Below are 26,894 nucleotides of genomic sequence, written 5' to 3'. Positions count from 1 at the left end.
ATGGCCGCTGAGCCTGCGCGTCGGAGCCTGTGCTCTGTAACAGGAGAGGCCACAACAGTGAGAGGCCCGCATACCGCAAAAAAAACAAAACAAACAAACAAAAAAAAGTAACTCAGACAAGGCCTTATCTGTATGTATCCCTTTAGTATGGTTATTTCTTGGAAATACAGTTAGTGTCATATTTCTTTTTGTATTCCAATTTAGGGTCAACCTTCACTGCCCGCCCCCATCCTTGATGATTTGGAGGGATGTACAGGAAACATTAACAGTTCCAAAAGTCAGAATTATACAAAAGAGGTAAACGAAGATAAGTGTCCTTCCCCTTCTCTCATCCCTTCTACCCCAATTCCTGTCCCAGTTTTATTTTGGCTAATCTGACAATCTTTCGTCTTTTAATTGGTGGGTATAGTTCTTTTTCACTTAATGTAATTCTGATATATTTGAGCTTCTACTACTAGACTACTACGTACTTTCTATTTGTCTATTTGTTCTCTCTTCTTTCTTGCCTTTTTTTGTGATTGTTTAAATTACATTCTTTCCTCACTATTAACTTGGATTTTAAACACTCTTACTATTCTTTTAGTGGCCACTCTAGATTACAATAAGCATCCTTGACTTAGAGTCTAACATTAATTGATATTCTTACCATTTTCCCAGACAATGCAAGAACCTTCTTAGAATATTAACTCTATTTATCCCCTTCCCAATTCATATGCCATTTTTGTCGTGGATTTCAGATGTATATATACATACATACACACACCCATAAGACATCAGTTTTTTGTTTTATACAGTCAATATTCACTTACCTACATGTTGACTTTTTCTTAATTCATGCCTTCCCGTATTTCTGACTTTTCATCTGTGACTGTTTTTGCTCTGCCTGAAAAATACCCTTTTAATGTTTCCTATAGTGACGGTCTACTGGTAATAAATTTTCTCAGCTTTGTTTAGAACCTTTATTGCCTTCCTTCTTGAAACACATTTCACTGGGCTTAGATCCAGATTGGTAGCTTTCTCTTTTAGAACTCTAGAAAATACACCAGGTCATCCAGCTTCCATTGTTTCTGTTTCTCCTTTTTCCTTCCTCTGGCTGATTTTAAGATTCTCTCTTTGTCTTTCATTTTCCAGCAATACTGTGATATGCTACATATGGATTTCTTTTATTTTTCTTGCTTGGGGCATTTAGAGCTTCTTGAATCTGCGGCCTGATGCCTTTTGTTATTTGGGGAAGTTATCAGCCGTTCTCTCTATGGATGTGGTTTCTGCCCCATTCTCCCTCTCTCCTCTCCTTCTGTGACTCCAGCCACATGGATATTAGACCTTGCCCCTTTATCCTCCACGTCCCTCATCCTCTCTTCTTTATTTTCATCTTTTTGTGTGTCTCCGTGCATCACACTGGATATTTTCTTCTGTCCTATGTCCCAAGTCTCTAATTTTTTTTTTCATAAATAAGATCTTTTGTCACCATTAAAAGTCTGAATTTTCAGCAGATCCTTGGCTCACGTCCATCAGCTCGTTCAACTCGAGCACCTGCCTCGTCCCCAGTAGCTTTTCCAGAACGACTACCTTCACCAAGTAGCTCCATGAGTTTCCCCAATTCAAACTTGGGCTTCTTCAGCATTTTTACCTTTCTAACAATGACATCATGGAGCAGATAAACAGATTGGCAAGCCTTTTCTATGTCTTTTCCAATGCTGTCTGGAATCAATTTATCGACCACCTCTTTCAAGTCATTTGTCTGCACCTCTCGGGTCATGATTTCCCTCATCTTCTTGCGGATCTGGCGGACCTGCTGGTGCTGGGCATAAAAGGTCTTCCGAATCTGACTGTTGCATTTTTTAGTAAAACCCACACAGAATAGATGAAGCAAATAACCATCGGTAGTCTTGACATCAACGTGAGCTTCAATCATGGTCTGACATTTTTTTGACCATGGGAGCACATTTTGTCATGGGTAATATCCATGCCACGGAAATTAGTCAGGCAGTTTTTGCCCTGAACATCCTTAGTAATTAGCTTGAATTTTCTAAATGCAAACTCATCATTCTGCAGATCAGCAAGGCTCACTTCAAAAACACAACACTTGAGGCCGTCAGATGCGATTTTGGTTCCCTGAGTTCTCGTGACTAGTGTTTTCCCAATATCTCTTACATTGAACATAGCTGGTGCTTCCACATCATAGCAATCTTTCTTAGAAAATGGGTCAACCACTTTCTTCTTGGCTCCCTTTTGGCTGCCTTTCATAAGACGCCTGTTCTTGCTGACGCCATGGTGCTGCTCAGAGAGCCAAAAGGCTCTAATCTTTTCTTTTGATGTGTCTAATTGGCTATTAAGCCCATCCAATGAGCTGCTCATTTCAGAATTTGTATTTTTCAGTTCTCGAACATCCACGTGGATTTAGTTTAGTTCCCAGTTCTCTGCTAAAATTCTAAAGTGTGTCCTTTATCTCTATGCACATAGTAGGCACAGTTATTCCAATATCTGTGCCCAGTGGCTCTGATATGTGGAGCTGCTGTGGGTCTGGTTCTTGTTATTGTCATGTCTCTCTGTTGCCTGCCTTTTTTTTTTTTTTTTTTTTTTACCATATACCAGACACTGAATTTGAAAATTGCAGAAATAATTTCAATCCTAAGATGATATTATAAATCTTCAGAGAAATGTTAAGTTTGCTTCTGCTCGGTGCCTGCGGGGCAACAATCTAGAATCACCTCAACGCAATCTCAGGAAGTGAGATGACGTGGAACTGAGTGGAGTCCTGAGAGGGCCTGCCGGCTTCCCGGTCACCCTTATTCCAGAGTGCCACCCTTCAGGGTCCCAAGCAGAAATGAGGGAAGTTCATCAGGCCAGTTCCCCGCCCTTGGCAAGCCCTTAATTTCCACCTCTGTCCTCTGATCTGAAAAGGCCACTGAAAGTACCATTCATCTTCCTCCAGAACCGCCAATCCAGTGCCAGACAAGGGCTAACCTCCCTGGGTCTCTGTCTCCTCAGGATCCTGGCCCAGTTATTCTTCATTACCTAGTTAACTTCCTGGTGCCTTCAAGCATGTACGTTTTATTTTTAATCTAGCTTTTCTATTAACAGTTATCCTCAGTGGGAGAGGCGGTCCAAAATTACCAACTGTGTCATTACTAGAAGCAGAAGTGATTACTTTGTTTTTCTGCTTGCTTTGCTTTCTATATTCCTATCACTAATTCATCCTCAAACTATGAGAGAAACACAAAGGTGCTCCCAATACATTCAAACACATGAGGTAATGTATCTGTTTTCTTCTTCTTTTTTAACCTTCCTCACGCTGGCTTCCCCTGCTGGAAACTACTCCTCCTGGAGCCCTCTGTCCTCCTGACTCCAATCTAGACTAGCTGCTTTCTATGCTCACTGAAAAATTCTCTCAGAAATAGCTCTTCCCATTTTCTTGCAAGTTCCACGTTGGGGTCTTAAGTTTCCTAAATCCCGTCTTCCTCTTTCTCAATGTGCACCTTGTGCTGGTGGTACACACCTTCTGGTAGCTTACTGAGAAACAGTGCATGGGAACTACATTTTTGGACACTTTGCATACCTTAAACTGTCTATATTCTACCCTTTTATTTAATCAGTAATTTAGCTGAGCACAGAATTCTAGGGTAAATATGGGAGGCATGCTCTAATATCTTCTAGCAGGGTTGCTACTGACAGCAATATGCCATTCTCATTTCTGATTATTTGACTGTGCCCAGTTTTAACTCTCTGGAACCTTCTGTCATCTTCTCCTTACATTGGGATGCCCACCTATCCTTTGCACAACAGCATGCCGTGATGTGTTCTGTTCTGTTTATTTATTCACTCACTCACTCACTCACAGTGGGCAACTGGCGAACCCTTCCAATCTAGAGACTAACAACCTTCTGGGGATTTTTCTATAGTATTTCCTCAATAATTTTCCATTCCTCCTTTTTCCCTGTTTTCACATTCTGGAACTCCTATTATGCAGATGTTTTCTCTGTTATAATAGCCTATGTAGCTTTCATGGTTTTCAGCAAATGTCTGGGTCTCTTAGCAATCTGCTATATTCAAGACTGAGAGTTTCAACTAAGCCTCCTACTTTCTGACTCCCCTGGACCCACGCATCTAGTGCTCCTCATTCCTGAGTCTTACCAAGGTTCTTCTGCACAAATCAGTCAGGGTCTTGGCTCCACCCTCATCAGGCACTTGGCTCTCTCTGGTCTGCTAAGTCACTTGCCATTTCTCTAACTGCTTTGTGGCTTTCAAAATTTTCTTGCTATTTCTTATTTGCTGTCATCTATGGTTTCATGCCTTTTATCTAGTCTTTCAGTGGCATAGAGTGGGCTAGGGATATAGGGAGTAGAGATAAATCATATGTTCAATCTGTCCTTTTCTTTTCTTTTTTTTTCTTTTTTTTGCGATACGCGGGCCATTCACTGTTGTGGCCTCTCCCGTTGCGGAGCACAGGCTCCGGACGCGCAGGCTCAGCGGCCATGGCTCACGGGCCCAGCCGCTCCGCGGCATGTGGGATCTTCCCGGACCGGGGCACGAACCTGTGTCCCCTGCATCGGCAGGCAGACCCCCAACCACTGCGCCACCAGGGAAGCCCTCAATCTGACCTTTTCAACCAGAAGTCTCCTGATTTGTTTTTCAAACAAGGAACCTTTAAGAGTTTGCTTTCATTAAAAGCATTATCACCTTAAGCCTTCCCTTCCAGAATGACTCTTTTATTTACATCCAGTTTATATCACCTGCCCCATTTGACCACCGGAACAGTGCTTTTCTCGTGGAGGGAGGAGTGGAGACATTAAAAGAAGGAGAAAAACTCAGCTTACTTCTCCCTCACCCAGAGGCTATCAGATGAAGTCAACTGTCTTTGGATACTTTTTCAAGATTTGATCAATATACTTCTCATCTTTGGAACACTCAAATTAAGAAACAAAACAAGGGAGATCAAAAACAGAGCTAGAATATTTAGATGTGCTGTCACTTGAGGGTCAAGGACAGGAGAAGAGAACATCCGTGAAATTCAGGCGTATTTTAATAGATCTGACCTCAACATCTTAACCTATTAGTCCTTATAAACTGAGAGAGCTTTTCCCTACATCTACAAAACAACTATGAACAAAATGTATCGTTAATCAAGTGGTAAGAACATACAAGGAACAGTCTATCTTCCTTAGCTTATTTTGGACTTCCCAAGATGCCAGTTAGCCTAACCAATCCAGACAGGTTCTGTGCAAACCAGTGAGTATGCTACAGGACTGCGTGTTAACACACGGAAGCAAGTCAAGTGTACCTACTCTCCTCTCCAGAAAATAAATGCGCGTCTCAACAGAACAAAGGGTCTCATATGCTTTGAAGGGTATGTATATTAACAGAAGTCCCAGGACTTCAGGCTAAGCCTGAGAGATAGAACATAAGTGATCATCTCTGATCTCACCCAAAAGCCCACCAAAATAAAAGGAGATAAATGAACACAGAAATCTGCAAGGAGAAAAAGACAGAACTAGATGAGAAATGTCCAAGATTTTCGGAAGATAAAAAGCACATGGAAGAATCAAAATTGACTCAGCGGTACAGAGGAACAATACAGAGGAAGCTGAAACCTTAGGGTACATAGAGGGAGACGCCAAGGAAAAGCAAGCTGATCTGTCTCACAAAACACGTCTCACAGAAAGACTCTGGAAGTAAGAGAACCAGGAACCATGAAAGTGGAATGAAAGATCCAGTAGGAAATGAACCAACTGGCTGAGAATCTGCAGAACAAGCAGTTAGACTGATGGGTCTCCACGTCTGCTCCTGGCAGCTACCTGACGATCCCTGCCTGACCCCCACAATAAAAGGAAGGTATATTCTTTGGAAAAAATAAACCAGTAATTTGGGGCTTTCCTGGTGGTGCAGTGGTTAAGAATCCGCTTGCCAATGCAGGGGACACGGGTTTGAGCCCTGGTCCGGGAAGATCCCACATGCCGCGGAGTGACTACGCCCGTGCACCACAACTACTGAGCCTGCGCTCTAGAGCTCGCAAGCCACAACTACTGAGCCCGTGAGCCACAACTACTGAAACCCGTGCGCCTAGAGTCCACGCTCCGCAACAAGAGAAGCCACCGCAATGAGAAGCCCACGCACCACAATGAAGAGTAGCCCCTGCTGGCCGCAACTAGAGAAAGCCCGCGTGCGGCAACGAAGACCCAACACAGCCAAAAATAAATAAATAAAGTAATAAACCAGGAATTTAAAACCCAGCCAAATCATCAATCAAGTATGAAGATAGACACCTTCAAACATTTTAAGTCTCAAGAAATGTCCTCTAATACACAAAGCAGTATAGGCTCCATCAGAGTAAGAGAGTAAACCAAGAAAGAGGAGGACACGTGCAAACAGAAAACAAGGATCCTAACATGGGAGGGAGAATCGCATACTCAGCGTGGTTCCCAGGACCAGAACCACACTGCAGACCTAGAAAGCGGCTGGGCCAGACTGAGGCAGAAGGAAAGAGGGCCTCAGGAGAAAGAGTCGGGGTGGAGGCGAGAAACAGAGATTAATCAACATATCTGATCATGAGGAAAATTATGTTCAGACGTGTTGGCTAGTATGTGGGAAACGATAACAAATACATAAAAGAATAGGCAAATTAAAAAGAGGCAATTATTAACTCCTGGAATACGTTTGAAACTTGTTCAAGAAAGAAATGTCATCATGGTATACTGCTTGGCTCAATGATGAAGATTATCTGCACGTATGTAATAAAGTGATGCTCATGAGGAATTTAAATTTGGGCTCCATTTTAAGAGAAGGAATTTACACACATCTTTCAATTAACTATTTACGTAAAAGAAGGCTACCCATTCTTCAAATATTTAGTAGCAGTGGGACTGTTTTCTGACTCCACAAAACTCCCCTTCTTAGGGGAGGCGACAGCCAGAAGGAGGAGGTTAAGTGTAGCAAAATCTGTAGGCCTGCTGCTCCTACTGTAAGTTTTTTTTTTTTTTTTTTTTTGCGGTACGCGGGCCTCTCACTGTTGTGGCCTCTCCCATTGTGGAGCACAGGCTCTGGACGCGCAGGCTCAGCGGCCATGGCCCACGGGCCCAGCCGCTCCGCAGCATGTGGGATCCTCCCGGACCGGGGCATGAACCCGTGTCCCCCTGCATCGGCAGGCGGACTCTCAACCACTGCGCCACCAGGGAAGCCCCCTACTGTAAGTTTGTCCCGACCGTGAAGATTTCATGATCATAACTGTTTCCTGCCCAGTAATAATCTGTGTTCTCTGATGACACAGCCCTCAGTACCAGCAACAGGAAACCTGTCCTGTCTTGAATATTGTGCCTCTACCTAAGGAGGGGAGTCTGCAGAACGCTCCTTTGGATGCCATCAGCCATGCAGTTTTCCCATCTCCTCTCCCTGAAGAGAGGCATTTAGCAGAAAAGCCTGTTCACTAGCCCCGAAGCAGCCACTGGAACTCCGGGGCGCAAAAGCACGGCCTGAGACCCTGGCCAGGCCTTTCTCCAGCCTTTCCGTAAGTTGACACGTGGCACCCAGTTCCTCAACAAAGCACAAACCTTCTACTGACCTTTCAGCTATCAGCCACGGGTTGAAGGAGCCCACAGCCTCGTGCGCAGTAACCCGGAGGTACTGCTCGAAGCGGCGGCAGTAGTCACCAATGCTGCGCCGCATGCCCCGCGGGACAAAGAGAGCAGCTCGGCCTTCCTTCTGCTGAGCATCTTCTGAAAGGGAGAGAAGGGGATTCTCTCTTTTTTCCGGTCTCTCCTCTGTTCCCACACTTTCATCTAGGGAACTGAGAGCAAATAAAAATGATGAGAGCATTCAAAATCATCTGCAAGCGAGGGTAAACTGTTAATTCACCCTGATGGTTTGACAACCAAAGGTTTACCTCCATTTCCCTTCCTCACACTGAACAAAACGCAACATCTTATCACCACTCATTGTTTCTCCTTTACACGGGACTAACCCTCCACACAGGAGGAACATGTGTCCCACGGACAAAAGAATTCTTAAAGCAGATCTTGCAGTAATTACCTGCACAATCACCTGTGCCAGTGTGATGCTTTCAATCGTAAAAACCAGCTAAACGTTACTGAAAGGATCCTTAAGATGCAACACACTCAATGCCCATCTTATAAGCACTACTATTTTACTGGGCCATCTTGGAGTTTGTCAAGATCTTGGTCAAAAGGAGAATCTCTCTCTGTCTTGTGGTAATTGAAGGAATGTGAAATCTAACAACATCAAAGGCAACCAACTACAATGAAATCTTACAGTCTCGTTACCACTTACGTGCCATTGCAGGGCCTTTCTAACACGATGTTCACATCTGGGTCTTTGCGAGCTGCTGTCTTTGTGATCCTGATTGGATGAGGAGAAAGACGCCTTTCACTTACTGCTGGGATTTTTTGGTCTAGAAAAGGAGAAGCATAAAATGACTGCATATAAAGAAATGCTGGTGTATATATCAGAGCTGTCTTGGTGGCCAATAACCTGTGAGGAAGTCATGGGCACATCTCTTAAGCATAAAGGTTGCATTAGCAGTACAAAGGGAAAAAAGTGCCCTTGTTTTAAATGAAAAGGGGAATTTAGAAGTCCCCAAGAGGGACTTCCGTGGTGGTCCAGTGGTTGAGGATCTGTCTTACAATACAGGGGACACCAGTTCGATCCCTAGTCGGGGAACTAAGATCCCACATGCTGCGGGGCAATTCAGCCTGTGCGCCACAAGTGCAGAGCCTGCACACCACAACTGGAGAGCCCGAGCGCCGCAACTACTGAGCCTGTGTGCTCTGGAGCTCACGCGCCACAACTAGAGAGCCCACGCGCCACAACTGGAGAGAAGCTTGCACACCGCAGCGAGGAGCCCACGTGCTGCAACAGAAGATCCCACACGCCGCAACTAAGACCTGATACAGCCAAAAAATAAATAAATAAATAATATTAAGGGGACTGTCGTTAAAAAATAAAAAAATTAAAGTTACCAAGAAACAAACCAATGAGGAGTCAGTTTTAAGAAATAAAGAACTGGTTTAAAAGCTTCTGTCAGCTCTTTGGAAGACTCTTTGAAGAGGTCTGTGCAAAGCCAGGTTCCATTAGGATCCAGCCCCCATTCCGAGGAGTCTTAAGCAGTTGGGTTTGTTTTTTAACCTTTAAATGATTTGATTGCTGGAGAAGGAAAAAAACCACTCACACCTGAACACTTAATTAGCTGATTTGTCTCTGGGCTTCGTTGGAAAAATCTGCATGATGATAGTCAAAACATTTAACTTATTAACTATACCTTGCAGGCTTGACCGCTCTTTTGAGTTTTGGATTACTTATCATTTTAAATGCATTTCAAATGTAGAATCCCACTACTGGCACACACCCAGAGAAAATCGTAATTCAAAAAGACACATGCACCCCAATGTTCATTGCAGCACTATTGACAATAGCCAGGTCATGGAAGCAACCTAAATGCCCATCAACAGATGAACGGATAAAGAAGATGTAGTACATATATACAATGGAATATTACTCAGCCATAAAAAGGAATGAAATTGGGTCATTTGTAGAGATGTGTATGGACCTAGAGACTGTCATACAGACTGAAGTAAGTCAGAAAGAGAAAAACAAATATCGTATATTAACGCATTTATGTGGAATCTAGAAAAATGGTACAGACGAACCGGTTTGCAAGGCAGAAATAGAGACACAGATGTAGAGAACAAACATATGGACACCAAAGGGGGAAAGCAGGGTGGGGGGGATGAATTGCGAGATTGGGATTGACATATATATACTAATATGTATAAAATAGATAACTAATTAAAAAATGTAGAATCTGACTCACATATTTATATGCTTATGATTTTTTATGCTCAGAAATACTGCATAAGTCAGTTTTTGTAAAAATATTACTGAGAAGGGCTTCCCTGGTGGTGCAGTGGTTGAGAATCTGCCTGCTAATGCAGGGGACACGGGTTCAAGCCCTGGTTTGGGAGGATCCCACATGCTGCAGAGCAACTAGGCCCATGAGCCACAGCTACTGAGCCTACGCGTCTGGAGCCTGTGCTCCGCAACAACAGAGGCTGCGATTGTGAGAGGCCCGTGCACCGCGATGAAGAGTGGCCCCCACTTGCCACAACTAGAGAAAGCCCTTGCACAGAAATGAAGATCCAACACAGCAAAAATAAATTAATTAATAAACTCCTACCCCCAACATCTAAAAAATAAAAGAATATTAGAAAATATTACTGAGAGTACAATCAATTTTCAATTGATTTCAGAAAAGAGAAGATAAGAGATATAGGTTCGACACTGCACAATTCAAAAATCACTTTAAATTTGGTTTTTGTGATGCAACTGAACATACAATCAGAACAATTAGAAACAGAGGGTTCTTATGAGGATTTCATGATTCTGGATTTAAAGTGTCCAAAAATTCATTTCAGAGCTCCTTCTAAATGCAAACCTAGACTCTAGCAGAGTCAGAGATAGTGACTAACAATTTAAATTGTCCTTGAAAAAGAGAACACCGAGTCCTTGGTAAGGCTGTCTTCTGCATGATGCAACCTGACTGTGGCCATTGGCCAAACCATCAGTGAAACTGTCACCCTTCAACATTTCCCTCTCCTCTGCTTCCTTACGAAAAGATGCCCACTGATTCACTAAGCAATGATTAGAAGGGTCCCTGTGCCAGGCCCATGCTAGGTACCGTCGGGACACAACTGAATATGACAAAACTCTCTGGCCTCAAAGATTCTGTGGCTTCTTTGGGAGAGATAAAGAGCTCTAACAGGGTAGGACATGCCAAAAGTCTACGGGAGTTCACAGGAAGGGAGCAAAGTTCCAGCCTAGGAAAGCCAGGAAAAGCACGGCCGAGTAGGATCACGTGAGCCGGGCCTCGAAGAATGGTTCAACTGTCATGTGAGGATGAAAATGGAAGCTGGAGTAGGAATCGGGGAAAGAGAGAATGACATGAACAAAGAATAGCGCTGGAAAAATTACAGAAGACAAAAGGAACAAATTTGTTATTTTGTTTAGATGGCTCATCTTTCTGTCAGAATTTGACATGGAGAATACTTTTCCTAAGACAATACCCCAAACTCATACTCTAAAAAAAGTATATATACATAAGCTGCTGTTGTAAACCTTCTATATCCACAATTTCCTTTACTTCTCTTAATACTCATAGTACTGAAATTCCTTTAGAGGTAATGTTTAACCACATTTTATTTTCCTCCTTTCACTGCGTAAAGTAATAACTGATAAGCATGTGTCAAAGAGAATTTGAGTAACACTTGCCAGCCCAAATTGTGATAGTAGCCTAGCAACTGCAGCCAGAACGCATATGTATGAATTTTTTAAAGTGGAAGAGAAAAGTGAAAGTCTTTTCAACAAACAGAGCAAGAACAAGTGGATATCCATTAGTGGAAAAAAAAAAAAGAACCTCTACCTCAAACCACAGGCAAACTTTTATTCAAGATGGATCACAGGCCCACACATAAAAGCTAAAACCATGAAGCTTCTAGAGGAAAACAAGTCTCTCTTCTCAACTTGGGAGTAGGCAAAGGTTTATTAGATCAGAGAAAGCAAAAACTATACAAGAAAAAATGGACAGGTTAGACTTTATCAAAATTTAAAATGTCTGCTCATAATAAAACACATTTGAGAAAATAAATAGGTGAGCTATAGATGGGGAAGAATGTTTGCAGATATCCGCTGGACGAGATTAGTGCCTGCTGGGATGAGGGGAGGGAGAATGAGGGGTGATGCTACTGGATGCAGGGCTTCTTTTCAGTGAGGAAAACGTTCTGGAATTAGCAATGACGTCTGCACAATTCTGTAAATATTCTAAAAATTACTGAACTCTTTAAAAGGGTAAATTTTATGGTATGTGAATTACATCCAATAAAGCTGTTTTGAAAACAAACTATATATACATATATATATATATATATATGAGACAAAGAACTCAAACCCACAATGCATAAAGAATTCCTACAACTCAAAAATAAAAAGACAATCCAATTTCTTAAAATGTACAAAAGATTTGGACACTTCACAAAGGAAGACATACAAATGACTAATAACTACTTGAAAATGTTCTAAACATCATTATTCACCAAGGAAATGAAATTAAAGCCATAAAGAGATATTGCTACAGGCCCACCAGAATGGTTACAATGAAAAAGACTGACAACTCAAATACTGGCAAAGCTCTCTAGCAACAGGAACTCAATGTAGATGGGAGTGTAAAACGGTACAGCCACTTTGGGGAAAGGTTTGGCAGTTTTTTATAAAGTTAAACATGTACCTATCCCATAACCTGGCAAGTCTACTCAGGTGTTTATCCAAAAGAAATGGAAACTTATGTCCATACAAAGACTATACATGAATACACCCATAGCAGATTTATTTCTAATAGCCCCAAACTAGAAATAACCAAATGCAGATCTACAGGCAAATGGATAAACTAGATGTGGTACATGCGTACAATGGAATACTACTCAGCAATAAAAAGGAATGAACGCTGATACAAAGTGTGGTAGGCTGCACACTGGCTCCACATTCTATTCCCTGGAACCTGTTAATGTCCCCTCTATGGCAAGAGGGACTTTAAGGATCTTGAGATGGGGAGAGTAACCTGGATCACTGGGGTGGCCCCTAAGTGTAATCAACATGTCCTTATAACAAGCAGGCAGAGGAAGATTTGACTCAGAAGAGGAGAAGGCAATGTGACAACAGAAGCAGTGTGAAGTAATATGGCTGCAAGCCAAGGACTGCAGGCAGCCTTAGAAGGTGGAAGAAGGAAGCAGCCCTGCCACCACCTTGATTTTAGCCCTTTAAGACTCACTTCAAACTTCTGACCTCCAGGAACTGTAAGAGAAAAAATTTGTTTTAAACTGCTAAATTTGTGCTTTAACTTGTTACAAACTTGTTACTGTGGCAATAGGAAACAAGTAATAGATAAATTTATAAGATATCATGCTAAATGAAAGAAGCCTTAGACCAAAGAGTAAATACATGTATGATTCCATTTATATGAAATTCTAAAACAGGCAAAACTAATCTATAGTTAAAAAAAAAAAAGCACAGTCGTTGCCTGGGTGGTGCGGAACTGACAGGGAAGGAGCATAGGGGAACTCTCCACAGTGATGAGAAGCTCTGTTTTGAGAGAAGTGTTGGGTAACAAAGGTATGCCCGTCTGTCAAAACCCATCAAACAACACTTAATAAGTTAACACTTAATAAGTTAAGGTCTGTGCATTTTATTATATGTGAATTTTATCTCAAAAGGAAAAAAAGCCATAAATAAATATTAAGCCCTAGTTAGTGATAACAAATGTTGAAATATTTCAGATAAGATGTACTGATGTCTTCAAGTTACTCTGAAATGCCTCCAAAAATAAGATGGATTGATGGATGCACAGAGGATAAGTAGACATATGATAAAGCAAACACGGCAACATTTTAATTGTAGAATCTAGAAGATGCGTATATGGGTGTCCACTGCAGAATTTTTTCAACTTTTCTGTATGTTTGAAATTTTTCAGAATACAATGTCGAGGGAAAAAGTGGGGAAACACTCACCATTTTTTTCTTCCTGCATCCAAAGATGAGGATCAGTAAATACAATTTTATTATATCTTTGGCGAACCGTCTCCTGGTATTTCTTTAAAAAAAAAAAAAAGTATAATTTATGAGGAAAAAAATTAGTTTCATTACAAACCAGAGACAGTACAGCAGACATTTCCTATAGACCCATTACCAGAAACAGGCATCTCCCAGGGCCAGGAAGTGATTAGTTCATGAGATGAAATGTAAAAGAAAATGAAGCAATTAATCTAATTAATCTAATCTAGACCCGCACTGCCCACTAGAACTTGAAGTGATGATGGAAATGTTCTATTTTTGCCATGTCCAATATACCAGCTACTAACTATTGACCACTTGAAATGTGAGTGATGTACTTACTCTTAATTAATTTACCTTAAATGGCCATCTGTGGCTACAGACTACCGTTTTGGACCCTTCAGGTCTAGACAGTTAACGAGGGGTAATCAGTTACAAGACTAGGATAAACTACACATTTTAAAATTTTCAAAAACCAACTAAAAGTTGCCTTCCCTATAATGTTTCTGTTTAGCAGCAAAGCCAAAATGAGATTTCATCATGGTGGAGTTAAAAAGAAAATGCTGAACTAGGAGTCAGGAGACCTGGATTCTCAGCCCACCTCTGGTGGGAATTTTTGTGTGACCTTGGCCACGTCACTTACTCCCTTATTGGGTCTCAATTTCCTGCTCAGAACAATCCAGGGGTTGGCTTGAGTAATGTTTGAGGTCTAAAATTCTCTGAGAAAAGCGTTCTAAAGTAGTATCATGGGAATTAGAGAAGGTAAAGTTAGCTGTGATTTGCCGGGATCACATGCTAGCAGAGCAGAAGAGGCAACTGAACAGCAGTTACAAGCTGAGGGATGAAGAAGTTAAGTTGTTGGTCGCATCGGTGGGCCTGGGCTCCGGTCCGGTGTCTTTCGTATCCCATACCAACGATGAGTTATGTGTCAGGTAGGGTGCTGATACTTCATACCTCATTTTGTCCTTAAAAGCACCCTACTTATTAGAGAGGGTACAGGACTTTACCAAGGCCGTACACTGGGCTGGCAGTCGAGCTGGGATGTAAACTCAGGACCAGGTGACTCTGAAGTTCTAAGCTACAGAGCCATGAGGAGAAGCGGCGCTCGGCAGAAGTCAGCAGCCAGCCGCCGACCAGAGCTGGCAGTCCCGGCCTTACCTCCATTTCCTCCATGCGGAGCATCATGGCCTCCAGACATGGGCTGTCATTGCTGCCCCCCCAGGTGGCTAAGGCCTCAGGCTCCGAGATCTTAGAGTGAGTCACAGCCCAGAGCTCATGAGCGGCATCTTCCAAAAAATCATCCAGCTGCTGAATGCTACTGGATTCACAATCAACAGCTGTAGCCTGCAAAACAAGGGAAGGGGATGGAGAGGCGATACAAAAATAACGGAGATCTTAAAGATTAATGCTAATCATGATAAACCAACCACGCAGTGATCCAACACGCAGTTTCTACACTAAATCTAACCTCTCCTAAGTCCGTAAACGTCAAGAGAAATGACATCAGTACAATTTCTACCACAGTCATTTAAACAGTAACATCAACTGAGGAGTACCATTACTGTCCATGGGAATTATCTTTATTACCTGTTTTGCCACTTGGTAAAGCAAATATATTCCTTGTGCTATACTCAGAAGAATGTCCAATATTTCACATGTCACATACTACAGAGGACATACCTACAGTATTCTCTTTTTGGTTCAGTGCTTTGTAAAAACATCTGTTCATGACATCACAAAAGTTCATGATTCTTGTCTTTGCTTGAGACTTTCTACCTGTAACCTGGAAGAGCTTTTACCAGCCTTTCTTGACCTTGTATTCTTTACATTCACTTTACAGCTTGCAAAGCATTTTTATATGTGTTGTTATTTCTTTTGATTCTAATGTATGTCTATAATCTGCTCTGAAAGAGGCTTTTACAAAGAATGTCTGCTGGGAGAATAATCATATCAGGCTCTGGAATGAGACATTCCTGGGACTAAATCTTGGTTCTGCCTACTGGTATGCCTCCAAGTGTGGGCAAGTTTACTTAACCTCTCTGGGCCTCAACCTTCTGGTCTGTAACATGGAAATAATAATCCTATATTTCAGAGTTGCAAGGATTACATGAGCATTTTCACATTGGAACACTTACAATGGTTGGCACGAAGAACAGTTACCGCCATAGTAATTTTTAAAACCTTTTAATCAACGGTTCACAGAAGAAAATATATTAATGGCCAATCAAGATATAAAGAAATGCTCAACCTTAACCAAAGTTAAAGAAATGAATATCAGTTGAATAACCAATACAATAAAATTAACAAAAAAATCTAGAGACAACTAAACCAATAATACAGGTCTGGTTAAGATGTGTTTATTTGTATTTTCATTCTTAATATTTAAAGAATTGAATATCAAGAATACTACGAGATGAGAGATAAGGTCCCAATATGCTGGTATGGAAAGATCACCAAAATATAAAGGAAGAAGCTGGATACAGAGGAGCATATGGTATCCGTTTGTGGGGGGCTTTTACTTTTTACATTACACTTTTTCTGAATCGTTTGCATTTTTAGCCACGTGCATATACAACTTTTAATTTAAAAAACCACACTTTGGGAAAGTGCATTTCACACACAAGTTCAGTTAGTGGCGGCAGCAGCAGCAGGAGACAAACACGTTATGATGGCATCCTTCCAAAACCTTTTTCCTGATACCAGGGATCGTCTTGTCTGCAAGAAAACTACCGAGAGCTTCAGTTTACTTGCAAAGCGCAGCAAACGTCTTCTCCATTTGAGAGATGAGAACTCTGGGAATATGTGTTCAAGGTCCCACAGCTCTTTTATAAGTTAACACAGCAAAATAACTCTTTTTACTTCATCATGCCAACTTCAATGAGTTGGTTTTTATTCAGTTATTTATAAAAACTGACTGTTGACGGTGCTGCCTGGGAAATTCTGTGCAGCAATGCTGTGTAACAGCAGCCCAGAACACTGAATACTGGATAGAGTTACTTTTCTATTTCAAGAAATTGTATTAAAGCCCATTTAATGCCTACAGAATGATTCTTATATATAAGAATGATCATTTCTAATGATATTCAAACATGTCTACTTCACTGACAGCATTTATGGCCACTTCATATTTCTGTCATATTAATATGCCTTATGGAGCTGCCTCGATAGATGAGCGGCTAGTCTCATTTTTTGCTAGGGAAAAAGGTATTTGGCGGCTCTGATGCACAAAGCATCCAGCCATAGCATGCCCAGTCTGTACGAGTCAGAGGTAGGCTTTCAGCTTCCGGTCTCAGAAGCCTCACCTCACGTGAGATTCTGTCACAAAATATTGGTACAATAAAATTACAATTGCAGAAATTATGAAAATACACCAAAACTAAACTATTGCTTAATAAATTAGAACAGGGATACATTCTCAAAATCTCCTTTCTTCCCGTTCCTAAGGTTGGGCTGGTGGAACTTCATTCCAACTTCCTTCTAACTCTGAGACCTTCACCCTTGCTCTGCCCTTTACTTGCTTTGAGCATGTAAAGCAGTAACTTCTTTCCAACCTCCACAAAGACCCACTAGAGGCAGCCTGCACCTCCCCGTCCCTACGCCTAGGCAGGGTGGGAACATTCCCACAGATGCTGAACACAAGTCCTCCGGAGGAAGAGCACGAGGGTGGCCAACCACAAGATATGTTTCCATTCTTCTCAAATGTTATCATTTGCTCCTGAGCCACCTCTTCTCTCTGCCAGGCCAGGTACTGGTCATTATTAGGCACTCAAAACATGCTTGCTTAACAAGAAGTATTAGGCCCTCAGTATAAAGGAAATTAGGCCAGTAATGAGCAAAAGTAGGCTGAATCAGAGGAAATGAGGGCAGCCATTCTTCTGCCGCAGGCCATCAACATTCAGGGTCACGCAGTCTACCCACATTCTGTCATCAGGAGGAAAGGAAAAAGACGCTGACAAAAACCTGTGGCTCTAGAGATTTCTGTGAGCTGTCTGCAAGGCTCATCTAAGTCATAATGCTAAATATACACTGTAAGAATGAATATGCCAAATATGAAAAACAACCTCCACCCTCTGCAGCGGGATAGTCTAGTGTTTGCAGGGTAATCCGCCTATCAGTTTTCCTTACAACCCAGGACATTATCATGCAATAATACCAGTGTCAGGCCAGAATGCCAGCCCCACACAACACACACCTTCTCCGCAGGCTGGGCTGTTGCTGCGATCACTGACAGTCGATCCTTCAAACGAGTATCTGCTTCCACAGAAGAATTGACTCTCTATTAAAACAGACAAGCATGCTCATGAATGATGAACATTTACAACCCATATTAGTACAAATGGATTTTGCTCCCAGAATAACTTCTGTGTGGAACTGTTCATCAGCTTTAGCTATATCAGGCTTTTTGCGGGAATTCAAAGCACTCTGTCTTCATGAAAATAAATGCCATGTGCTGATCTTGGCTTTCTGCCCCTTGTCTTCCCTCAACTTTGTAAACACTGTCAGAGTAGCTGTGCAATTACTCAACTTCTCTGTTCCACAGTTTCCTCACTGATAACATAAGGAGGTTGGACGGTTTGGCCACTAAGAACCCTCCCAGTTCTATAGTCCTGAGATTTCCATGGACTCTAAAAATGATTTAACATTTCTTAGACCAAGAGATACAGAAGTTCAGTGGTCTGTTCAGGGTCCCAGAATGTCCTTCATTCTATTTAAGATTCTAGTGCTCTTCTGTGGCCTCATCTACTCACACAAACAAGATTATTTCCATTTACGGGGTGGATCTAGAGGGTCTGGCCGTAGCCTTCAGCTCACCGCTCACAGGAGGATGGCACAACCTACTGGTGAGGCTCTATGCAATTTCATCTTGAAGAAAGTACCGGTTTGTGCACAGAAAGCTGTCCTAACATCTCTCTCCTTGGGAAAAATAGAGCAAATCATTCCAAATCACTGAGGTGAAAGAGCAGTGATGGGATTAGAGTGGAAGCAGTGAACGGAACACTAACACCACCAATAGCTCTATTTGATTAAGAATGTAAATTGCAATAGAAACTCATTCCCCAAACTAAAATCTCACCTTTCTCAAAAGTGGTACTTTCTTTTCCCCCATCTTGTTCCCTTCCTCACAATGGAAGACACATCAACAATGTGGGTGCCCCAAAGGGGCCCCAGCAGCGTTGCACGCATGCTATGAAGCACGGAGCAGCACCGCAGCTTCCAGCTGCCAGACACTCAGCCCTGCAAAGGCTCAGTGTGACCTCTGGAGCAACTCTTTTTATTTGAAACTTCCAAAAGGCAGGCACACGGGATGAACTAGATTACCTGGGCCTTGACCAGGAGAGGCTTCAAACGCTCCAGAACTGCCTTCTCTACCTTATCCGCTAATTGGGTGGCAGAAACACTATTTAGAAATAAAACTGAAAATTAAAATCAAAAGCAAGAAAATATCCTATTGTGCATATTTATTTACCACCCCAGCCGAAGGGAAACCAAATGATTATAAAAACTGTAGGGCCTCTAATTTTCATGGCCATATGAAATCCCTGGGGATCTTGTTAAATGCAGATTCTGATTCACTTGGTCTGAGGGAGGCCTGAGAGTCTGCACTTCCAACAAGCTTTCAGGTGATGCAATAATGCTGGTCGTGAACCTAACTTTGAGGACAAGGGCTGAGATAACATCTGAAGAAGTATATTAGGCTCTGAATCCATTTTGAAAGAATAATGGCTGCCTTGAAACAGCCATTTTTCTTCTGAGGGCAGAAGACTCAACAAATGAAACCAATTTTGTTCCCTTCCAAGCCCGACAGTAACACAATTAGACATAAACTCACAAAGACAAGGGGGGAAAATGGTGCTGGAAGCAGAAGGACAAAAGTGGTAAGTAACTTACTGGCCTGAGAAAGCTGAATTCTAGGGTCATAATGGGGAAACCTGAGAACTTACACAATTTGTACTGCTGACTTAAAGAGGCCCAAGACTGGTAGCACCAGGTATGCCTAGGCCTGGGGGTGAGCTGGGAGGCGGTGGCTTAACTATAAAAGACAAGAGTCAAATGATGTTTGAGAAGTTAGATCCCGAGGTCCCTTTCCCTCCTTCGCACAACTGGACCACTGCCTCTCTCCAGCTCTGAGGGAAGTCTGGTTGCTCATTCTCTGGAGGGGCCTCTTGACTAGGGGATGCCAATTACATTGAGACAGGAGGTGCCCTACTGAAAAGAGGGGGTTCATGTACGTGAGCTGAATGCCAAGTGGTAAGACTCACCACCCTCCTGCCCAGCTCAGCTCCTAGGACACTGGCATCAGGTCCTCACCCTCCAGGCAGAAGATCAAAAGACTCATCTCTGGATAGTTTGACCTACCCCAAAGGAAAGACCTAAAGACCCACATGAGGGTCCTTAGCCAACAGTCCACCCAGATGACCCTAGAGTAAAGCTCAAGGTCAATAATCCTTCCATCAGATGGTGCTAGAATAGCCAGATATCCGTAAGGAAAACAACGAACTTGCGTCAGCATCTCATCTCATGCACAGAAATTAATAAAAAATGGATTCCAGACATAAAAATAAAACCTAAAACTATAAAGCATTTAGAAGAAAACACAGACTATCTTTGAGATGTCAGCATTGGCAATGATTACTTGTTTCACAAAAGAGACTGTAAAATGAAAAAATTGATAAGCTGATCTTAATCAGAATTTAAAACTTCTAGTCATCAAAAGACCCCATTAAGAAAATATATAGGCAAGCCACAGTATTGTGAGAAAATATCTGCTGTACATATTCTGAAAAGGGCCTCAAATCCAGAAAATATATTTTAAAACTCTTAAAAATCAGTAATTAAAAAAATGATAAAAAATGGGCAAAAGACTTGAACAGACACATGACAATAAGCACTAAAACAGATGCTCATCATCATTAGACTTCAAGAAAATACAAATTAAAATCCCAACAAGATACCACCACACTCTCACCAGAATGGCTAAAATTAAAAAACAATAAAACAAAAAACCCCAGACATTACCAAATGTCAGCTAGGATGTGGAAAAACTAGAAAGTAACTCCCATACTAACTAAAAATGGAAAATACCCCAAAGGTTAATTCACAGGAGGATGGATAAACAGACTGTGGGACAGTCATGCAATAGAATACTTCTTGGCAATAAAACAGAAAACTATGCAAGGCAGCCCGCTGTCCCCCTGACCAGGCTTCTTCCAGAAGTCCACTGCACTTGGTTCACTTCCAGATGCCCCAAATGGGGTAAGCCCTACATTTGCAAGGACTCATTCATGACCTTGCCCATTAACTTCCCAGGATGGGCACCTAAAAACTCCTAGGGAAGTGCAGGATGGACTCTGTGCAGCCTACTTTCCCTGGGAATCTTCATCTACTACCAGCAGCGTGGCCTTCTCCTTGTTTAGCTAGGTTTGGGCTTGCTTCTCAGCTGTCAGGATGAACAATATATGGCTAGCGATACACGCTTATATAACAGATTTATGAATAAGGGTAATGAAAAGATTAACACAGGAATCAGGACAGTGGTGAACTCTGGGGAGAAAGAAGGGGATGCAACTGAAGAGGGACTCACAGGGAGTTTGAGAGCAGGGGTGCTGACCTATCTCTTGGTTTGGGGTGGTGGTTCACAGTGCTCACCCTCTAAAGCAAGAGCCACAGCCCTTCCAGCCTGGGAGTGAGCATTCTATCATGACCAGTGACAGCATGCACAGCTGTGTCAACGAGAATTCTGTTCCTGTGACTTCAGGGTGAATCATTATCAGAGCTAGAAAAATGAGCCAACTGCAGTAGTATCAACTAAACCTTCTCATGAACTTCTTTGTGCCCGTAGTTAGGTGGTAACACTCTTGGGGGCAAATGGGAAAAGCAAACTAATTCAAAAACCTTAGGCTGCACTCAAGCTAACATGTGAAGCAAAAGTATCCACACAGCCACTCACAAGAGCAGATTGCATGTCAACCTCCTACCCTACCAAGCCAGGAGAAAAGCACCTCTGAGTGCAGTACAAACAAATAGATATAATACTGATCTTTCAGATTAAACTCCTCTGAAACTATAGATAGCATATCACTCAAACTCCACACAAAAGAAATAATTCCTAGCAAAAATACTGTAAAATACACGTAGGCATGCAGATATTCATTCATTCATTCACTTAGTGAGCTTAGGCCCAAATGGTCCAGCTTGGTGGTGAAACTACCTAGACCAAGGCAAGAACAGGCAAGCATTCACTGTCCTTCCTCAGAAGCAAACACATACCTCAGTTTTTTTCCCCCTATTAATTAATTAATCGATCTATCTATTTACTTATTTATGGCTGTGTTGGGTCTTTGTTGCTGCGCGTGGGCTTTCTCTAGTTGCGGCGAGCAGGGGCTACTCTTCATTGCGGTGGATGGGCTTCTCATTGTGGTGGCTTCTCTTGTTGCAGAGCACGGGCTCTAGGCGCGCAGGCTTCAGTAGTTGTGGCTCGCAGGCTCTAGAGCACAGGCTCAGTAGTTGTGGCGCACAGGCTTAGTTGCTCTGCGGCATGTGGGATCTTCCTGGACCAGGGCTCGAACCCGTGTCCCCTGCATTGGCAGGAGGATTCTTAACCACTGCGCCACCAGGAAAGTCCCATACCTCAGTTTTTGAAGTCTATCCATTTCTTCAGTTTTGAGTTCATTCAATTCCTTTGTTCTTCTGGAAGTTTCAGCATCAAGCCAATTGAGCCTAGAGAATGGTATCAGAGTCACCCTAACTCTCCTCAAACCAGCCAGGACTCCCTGGGGCTCCAGTCTGGGCTCCACTTTTGGCTTCTTAGGTGACTTCGAAGTACTTTAAGCAGGCAGATGGTCAATAAACATGAGAAGTGTGACTACACCACTCAACAATCTCAACTAGTTGTGAAAATGACTAGATGATGTAGAACAGCCCTGCTGCTTTGGTTTTTCTCTACCTCAGAAACATAGTTACCTCTGTTTTTGCATTTTGTCCATTTCTTCAGCTTTTAATTCTTCTAATTCCTTTAATCTTTTGGAAATTTCAGCATCAAGCCAAGTGAGTCTAGCAGACAGTACAAAAGACTCAGACCAATTCTGCCTTGACCTGCAGGTAGCATTACCACATAAAGAGACCAGGAGTCAGGATCCCCCAGAGCACCAATCCTGGCCCCATTAAAGACTCAGGAGGTAACGCAGCCTCTGGGCCAGTAAAGCTCTCCGTGTAACGTTTCATGTAAAAAGACATTCACCCGCAAGAGCACTCCTAGTGAGTGTGCAGAGCCACAAAAAAGAAATACCCACGAATATTCTCGAGAAAACTAGCCATTGCTGCAGTTAGGACTTATTGCTCAGCTGTAAAACAAAGCTGTTCCTGTATCTTCCAGCTCAAAGAAATGGGCTCCCAGGAGAGCCCTAAAGGCAGAGAAAAGTCAAATAAAAACAGAAAGGAAAAGCTGACTCGGAACAACCTTACTGTATGTGTTAGGGCTTGATGCTTTCAGTTTAGGGTACGTGAATAGTACCAAATTATCTAATGGTCCACTTTCGCTTTGGCTTCCCTATAATTGCAAGAACAATTCCAGGCAAATGAATGCAGAGCAACCTGTTTTCACTGCTCTCTTGTCATGGAATGGCCTCACCTCATCACCCCCTATTTAAAGCCTATTCTTTAAGTCCTAATTGATTTTCCATCTCCCTCCACAAAGCATAGATCTCTGCAGAGGTGTCCTGTCCTCGTTCTGAACTCTCTCAGCTCTTAACTCTTCAGTTCTCAGGGGACATACGATGTTCTATCTTAAATTATAGTCAGTGATATGTCCTCTCTACTAAGCAGCGGCTGGGATTCTGTCCTTTTTGCCCCCCTTTTTAAAAGTCTCCAGAGAGCTCACAACTGTACCACATACAAAACAAGCAATTGGTAGACAACTGACACATACATAATTTTTGAATGAATTAGACAAGGAATAAAAAAGGGGTTCACTGTCTGAGCTGCATAATTTGACAGAAAAGTTTAGTGATTTCCATTTTAAATAGCCAACTTTATACATGGGAAAGAGAAGAGTTCGCTTTACAATCCTCGTGAAAGGGGGCCTTTACTTTTCAAAGACTTGACGAACGCCAGGACAAACCTCACTGCTTCGTGCTCAACAGCACCTCTCAACTGACTTTCCTCTTGAGTATCTTCTTTCTGGAGAGACTGTTCTTTTGCGGCATCTTTGGGGCTAGATTTCACCTTTAGCCAGGCAGCACTGCAAAAAAATGGAAAACTATGCCTTTGTAATCGTTCACTCCACATCCAATGACTCGTAAAAGGTGCCAGCTCAGAAAAGACAAGAGCGTTAAATTAATGGTGATCTACAGGATGGGGCTCTGAATTGGAAACTGAATGTAAAGCAGAGTGAGATCCTCCAGGGTTCAGGCTCAGTGTCAAAGGAGAGAAGTCCTCCTTTGCTTCATAGAAGCAATCACTATTGTAAATGAAAAAACAACTGTCCATTACAGAATAATGGGTGAACCTCAACAGAACCCTGTTTTAATATATAGATTTGGGTCACTGATTACATTCCACATTACATAGCAACTTTGTGCCTTTATAAGGCCTAATACAGCACTTTGAGCCCGTAAGCCTTATGCCCTCCCCTCCCCCACCGACCACACATACACTCTAGAGGACAGTCCACTGTATATTTGGTTTGCAATATAAACTCCAACCAACTGCTGTTTTTATGAGCTTACAACTGAATTCACATCTCTATACTAACACGTATATAAAAATACAGATTTTTTTTTTTTTTTTGCCACGTTGGGTGGCATGCGAGATCCTAGTTCCCCAACCAGGGATCGAACCCATGCCCCCTGCAGTGGAAGCACGGAGTCCTAACCACTGGACTGCCAGGGAATTCCCCAAAAACAAAGAATTTAGAACAGAGAAATAAAAGCAAAAAAGCACATGCACTGTGAAATCAGAAGACCTGATTTTAGTCCCAGCTCTGCTTATAAGCAAGACATTAGATTCGCTGGACACTGTTTCTTCAGCTTTAAAGTGAGAGTCGAGGAATAAGCATAACCATCCGTTCACAGTCATTCAGAGTCTTCGGGGACTCCATCCCACCAGGCTTCTCACCGTGTCTCCTGCCCGCCTCTTAAAAGCTGAACCCTTCAAGTCACCTATCTTCTCACTTGTTCTCCTCCCCCCATTACTACTTTTGGCTGCTTTCCTTTTACTGTCCTACCTCCTGGCCCTTTCCATTGTGCTTTTGAGAACCACTGTCCCACAGTATACACGCTCCCCTTCACTTTTAATTTTTTTTTTCTATATATATATTCTATAAATTTATGTATTTATTTTTGGCTGCATTGGGTCTTCGTTGCTACGCACGGGCTTGCTCTAGTTGTGGCAAGTGGGGGCTACTCTTCATTGTAGTGCGCAGGCTTCTTGTTGAGGTGGCTTCTCTTGTTGCGGAGCACGGGCTCTAGGCGTGCGGGCTTCAGTAGTTGTGGCACATGGGCTCAGTAGTTGTGGCTCGCGGGCTCTTGAGTGCAGGCTTCAGTAGTTGTGGCGCATAGGCTTAGTTGTTCCGCGGCATGTGGGATCTTCCCTGACCAGGGCTCGAACCCGTGTCCCCTGCATTGGCAGGCGGATTCTTAACCACTGCACCACCAGGGAAGTCCTCCCCTTCACTTTTAACCAATGCCCCAAAGACTACTTCCACTTAACTGGACTCTGCAGCCCCTGAAGGACAATGCCTTCTCCCCAGCTCCGTGGAATGGCAGGTCCTCATTCTCCATGTGCTATGAGTGAGGGTGACAAGGCAGTAACGTCAGCATTATCCTAACTGTCCCCTGCGGTCAGGACAGTGCCTATGAGATTTGCATGGTTTTATAATCCATATTGTCTTGACTTGGAATAGGAATTATTTTTAAATATTCATTCATTCAGCAAAGATTTACTAGATGTCTACTATCAGGCACTGTACATTCAGATATAAGGAAGGCACAGTTCCTGGCCTCAAGTAACTAGGATCCACTGGGTGAAGAGACAAGTGAAGGGCAGCCCATGATCCTCCATACGGTGAACATGTCCACAGGGTATTGGGGTGACCCGTGGGAGTTACTCTACCCATAGCCAGGTAGGAAAGAGGAACCAATAGGCTTCTAGCAAAAAATGTCTCATGTATATATTACTCATCCAAATAAGCTTTTCTCCTTAATGGGAACTAAGGATGCTGCTTTATTTGCTCTAAGGAGTAGGTCGCCTTTGATCTGTGGAGGAAAATAAAGTCAAATACCCAAATGGTTCCGTGAATTTTTACATACCATTTAGGAGATGCCAGTGGGGATGTGGGGTTTGGAGGTATCCAAGGAGCCTTATGGTCCTTCACAGGCTGCTGGTTCATTTTTAACCTGGAGGAGACTGTTGTCCGTTGCAACCTGCTTTTGCTGTAAGATTGGGGTGGTCTACTTTTTTCAGCTTTGTGGAGTCCCTGCAAGAGATAACTATGAATTATAAAGCCAAACGTATATCAAAGAAACTGGCTGTAACCTCTGGCTTACTGAAGCTTCAAATGGCCCTATGATGTTCATACACCCATTCAGCAAAAACCTAAGTGGAAAGCACTGTAGCAGAAATTTGGGGAGGGTACAAATTACACTGAAACAACTTTGGTTGTGGGGAGAGGGGTGGAGGCATAAAACTGGAATCCCTGGCTTGGCCGTCTTTATATATATATATATATATATATATATATATATATATATATATATAAAATTTTTTTAAAAATAATTTTTCCTAACTAAACAAAAGAGGTAAATTGTAAAACATTCTTGGTTAAAACGCATCTCTGAGTCTTAGGCTTCCCATCTGTAAAATGGGAGCTAATGTGTTCACGAATTTCTAGAAGATTAAAAGGGCTAATGGAGGAGGAGCACAATGGTGGAGGCAGAAAGGCACACGCCATCTAAACAGAATGGCTACTGTAAAACACTGTAGAGGATGAGGCTGCCTCGGAGGAGAGCACCAGGCTGAATTTACACAGGCTGAATCCTGATTTCCCAATGATCCCCCTTAAGAGTTTGTTTGAAAAGGAATAAAGACGATCTTAATCCATGATCTATCAGTAACAGGTGATAATTGCCAATATCCTTTTTCTGGGGTCACCTGACAATATGCAGGTTTGCTACATAAGCCTCTGGACAACCCATCAGATGGGAGTAACTACATTAAGGGTATTTAGACTAGGAGGTGGTCTTGTGGCCAGTTCTCCACTGGTAGGGCCTTAAGTTAACTTTTAGATAGAAGCTT

The 26,894-nt window shown here is 42.5% G+C and overlaps 1 protein-coding gene and 1 pseudogene across 13 annotated transcripts in view; both read right to left on the bottom strand.

Moving 5' to 3' along the window:
- The window catches only part of KIAA0753 (KIAA0753 ortholog), a 75,470-nt gene that overhangs the window by 7,662 nt on the left and 40,914 nt on the right, over positions 1-26,894 (bottom strand). For 9 of the 13 annotated variants that reach the window (XR_003438013.1, XM_027130763.1, XM_027130764.1 and 6 more), the window contains 8 exons: positions 25,910-26,076; positions 23,722-23,841; positions 18,924-19,002; positions 17,797-17,880; positions 14,763-14,948; positions 13,563-13,644; positions 8,281-8,401; positions 7,556-7,780 (listed from right to left, as the gene is read on the bottom strand). Coding sequence is in view for 10 of the 13 variants with exons in the window: in XM_027130763.1 (XP_026986564.1) it covers positions 7,556-7,780; positions 8,281-8,401; positions 13,563-13,644; positions 14,763-14,948; positions 17,797-17,880; positions 18,924-19,002; positions 23,722-23,841; positions 25,910-26,076 (1,064 nt within the window). In the remaining 3 variants the exon portion in view is untranslated. Of the gene's footprint in view, positions 1-7,555; positions 7,781-8,280; positions 8,402-13,562; positions 13,645-14,762; positions 14,949-17,796; positions 17,881-18,923; positions 19,003-22,232; positions 22,323-22,565; positions 22,656-23,721; positions 23,842-25,909; positions 26,077-26,894 lie in introns of all 13 variants that reach the window. The other 4 variants (XR_003438015.1, XR_003438014.1, XM_027130769.1 and 1 more) reach the window with 3 other exon arrangements.
- Positions 22-4,413, bottom strand: LOC113632957 (40S ribosomal protein S3a pseudogene; annotated as a pseudogene).

Source organism: Aethalodelphis obliquidens, unplaced genomic scaffold, assembly GCF_003676395.1.
Source record: "Aethalodelphis obliquidens isolate GAN/ISIS:26980383/991018 unplaced genomic scaffold, ASM367639v1 scaffold38, whole genome shotgun sequence".
NCBI classification, from domain to species: Eukaryota; Metazoa; Chordata; class Mammalia; order Artiodactyla; family Delphinidae; genus Aethalodelphis; species Aethalodelphis obliquidens.
The sequence above is the reverse complement of the archived record's forward strand: the minus strand, read 5'-3'. Positions and strand labels throughout refer to the sequence as shown.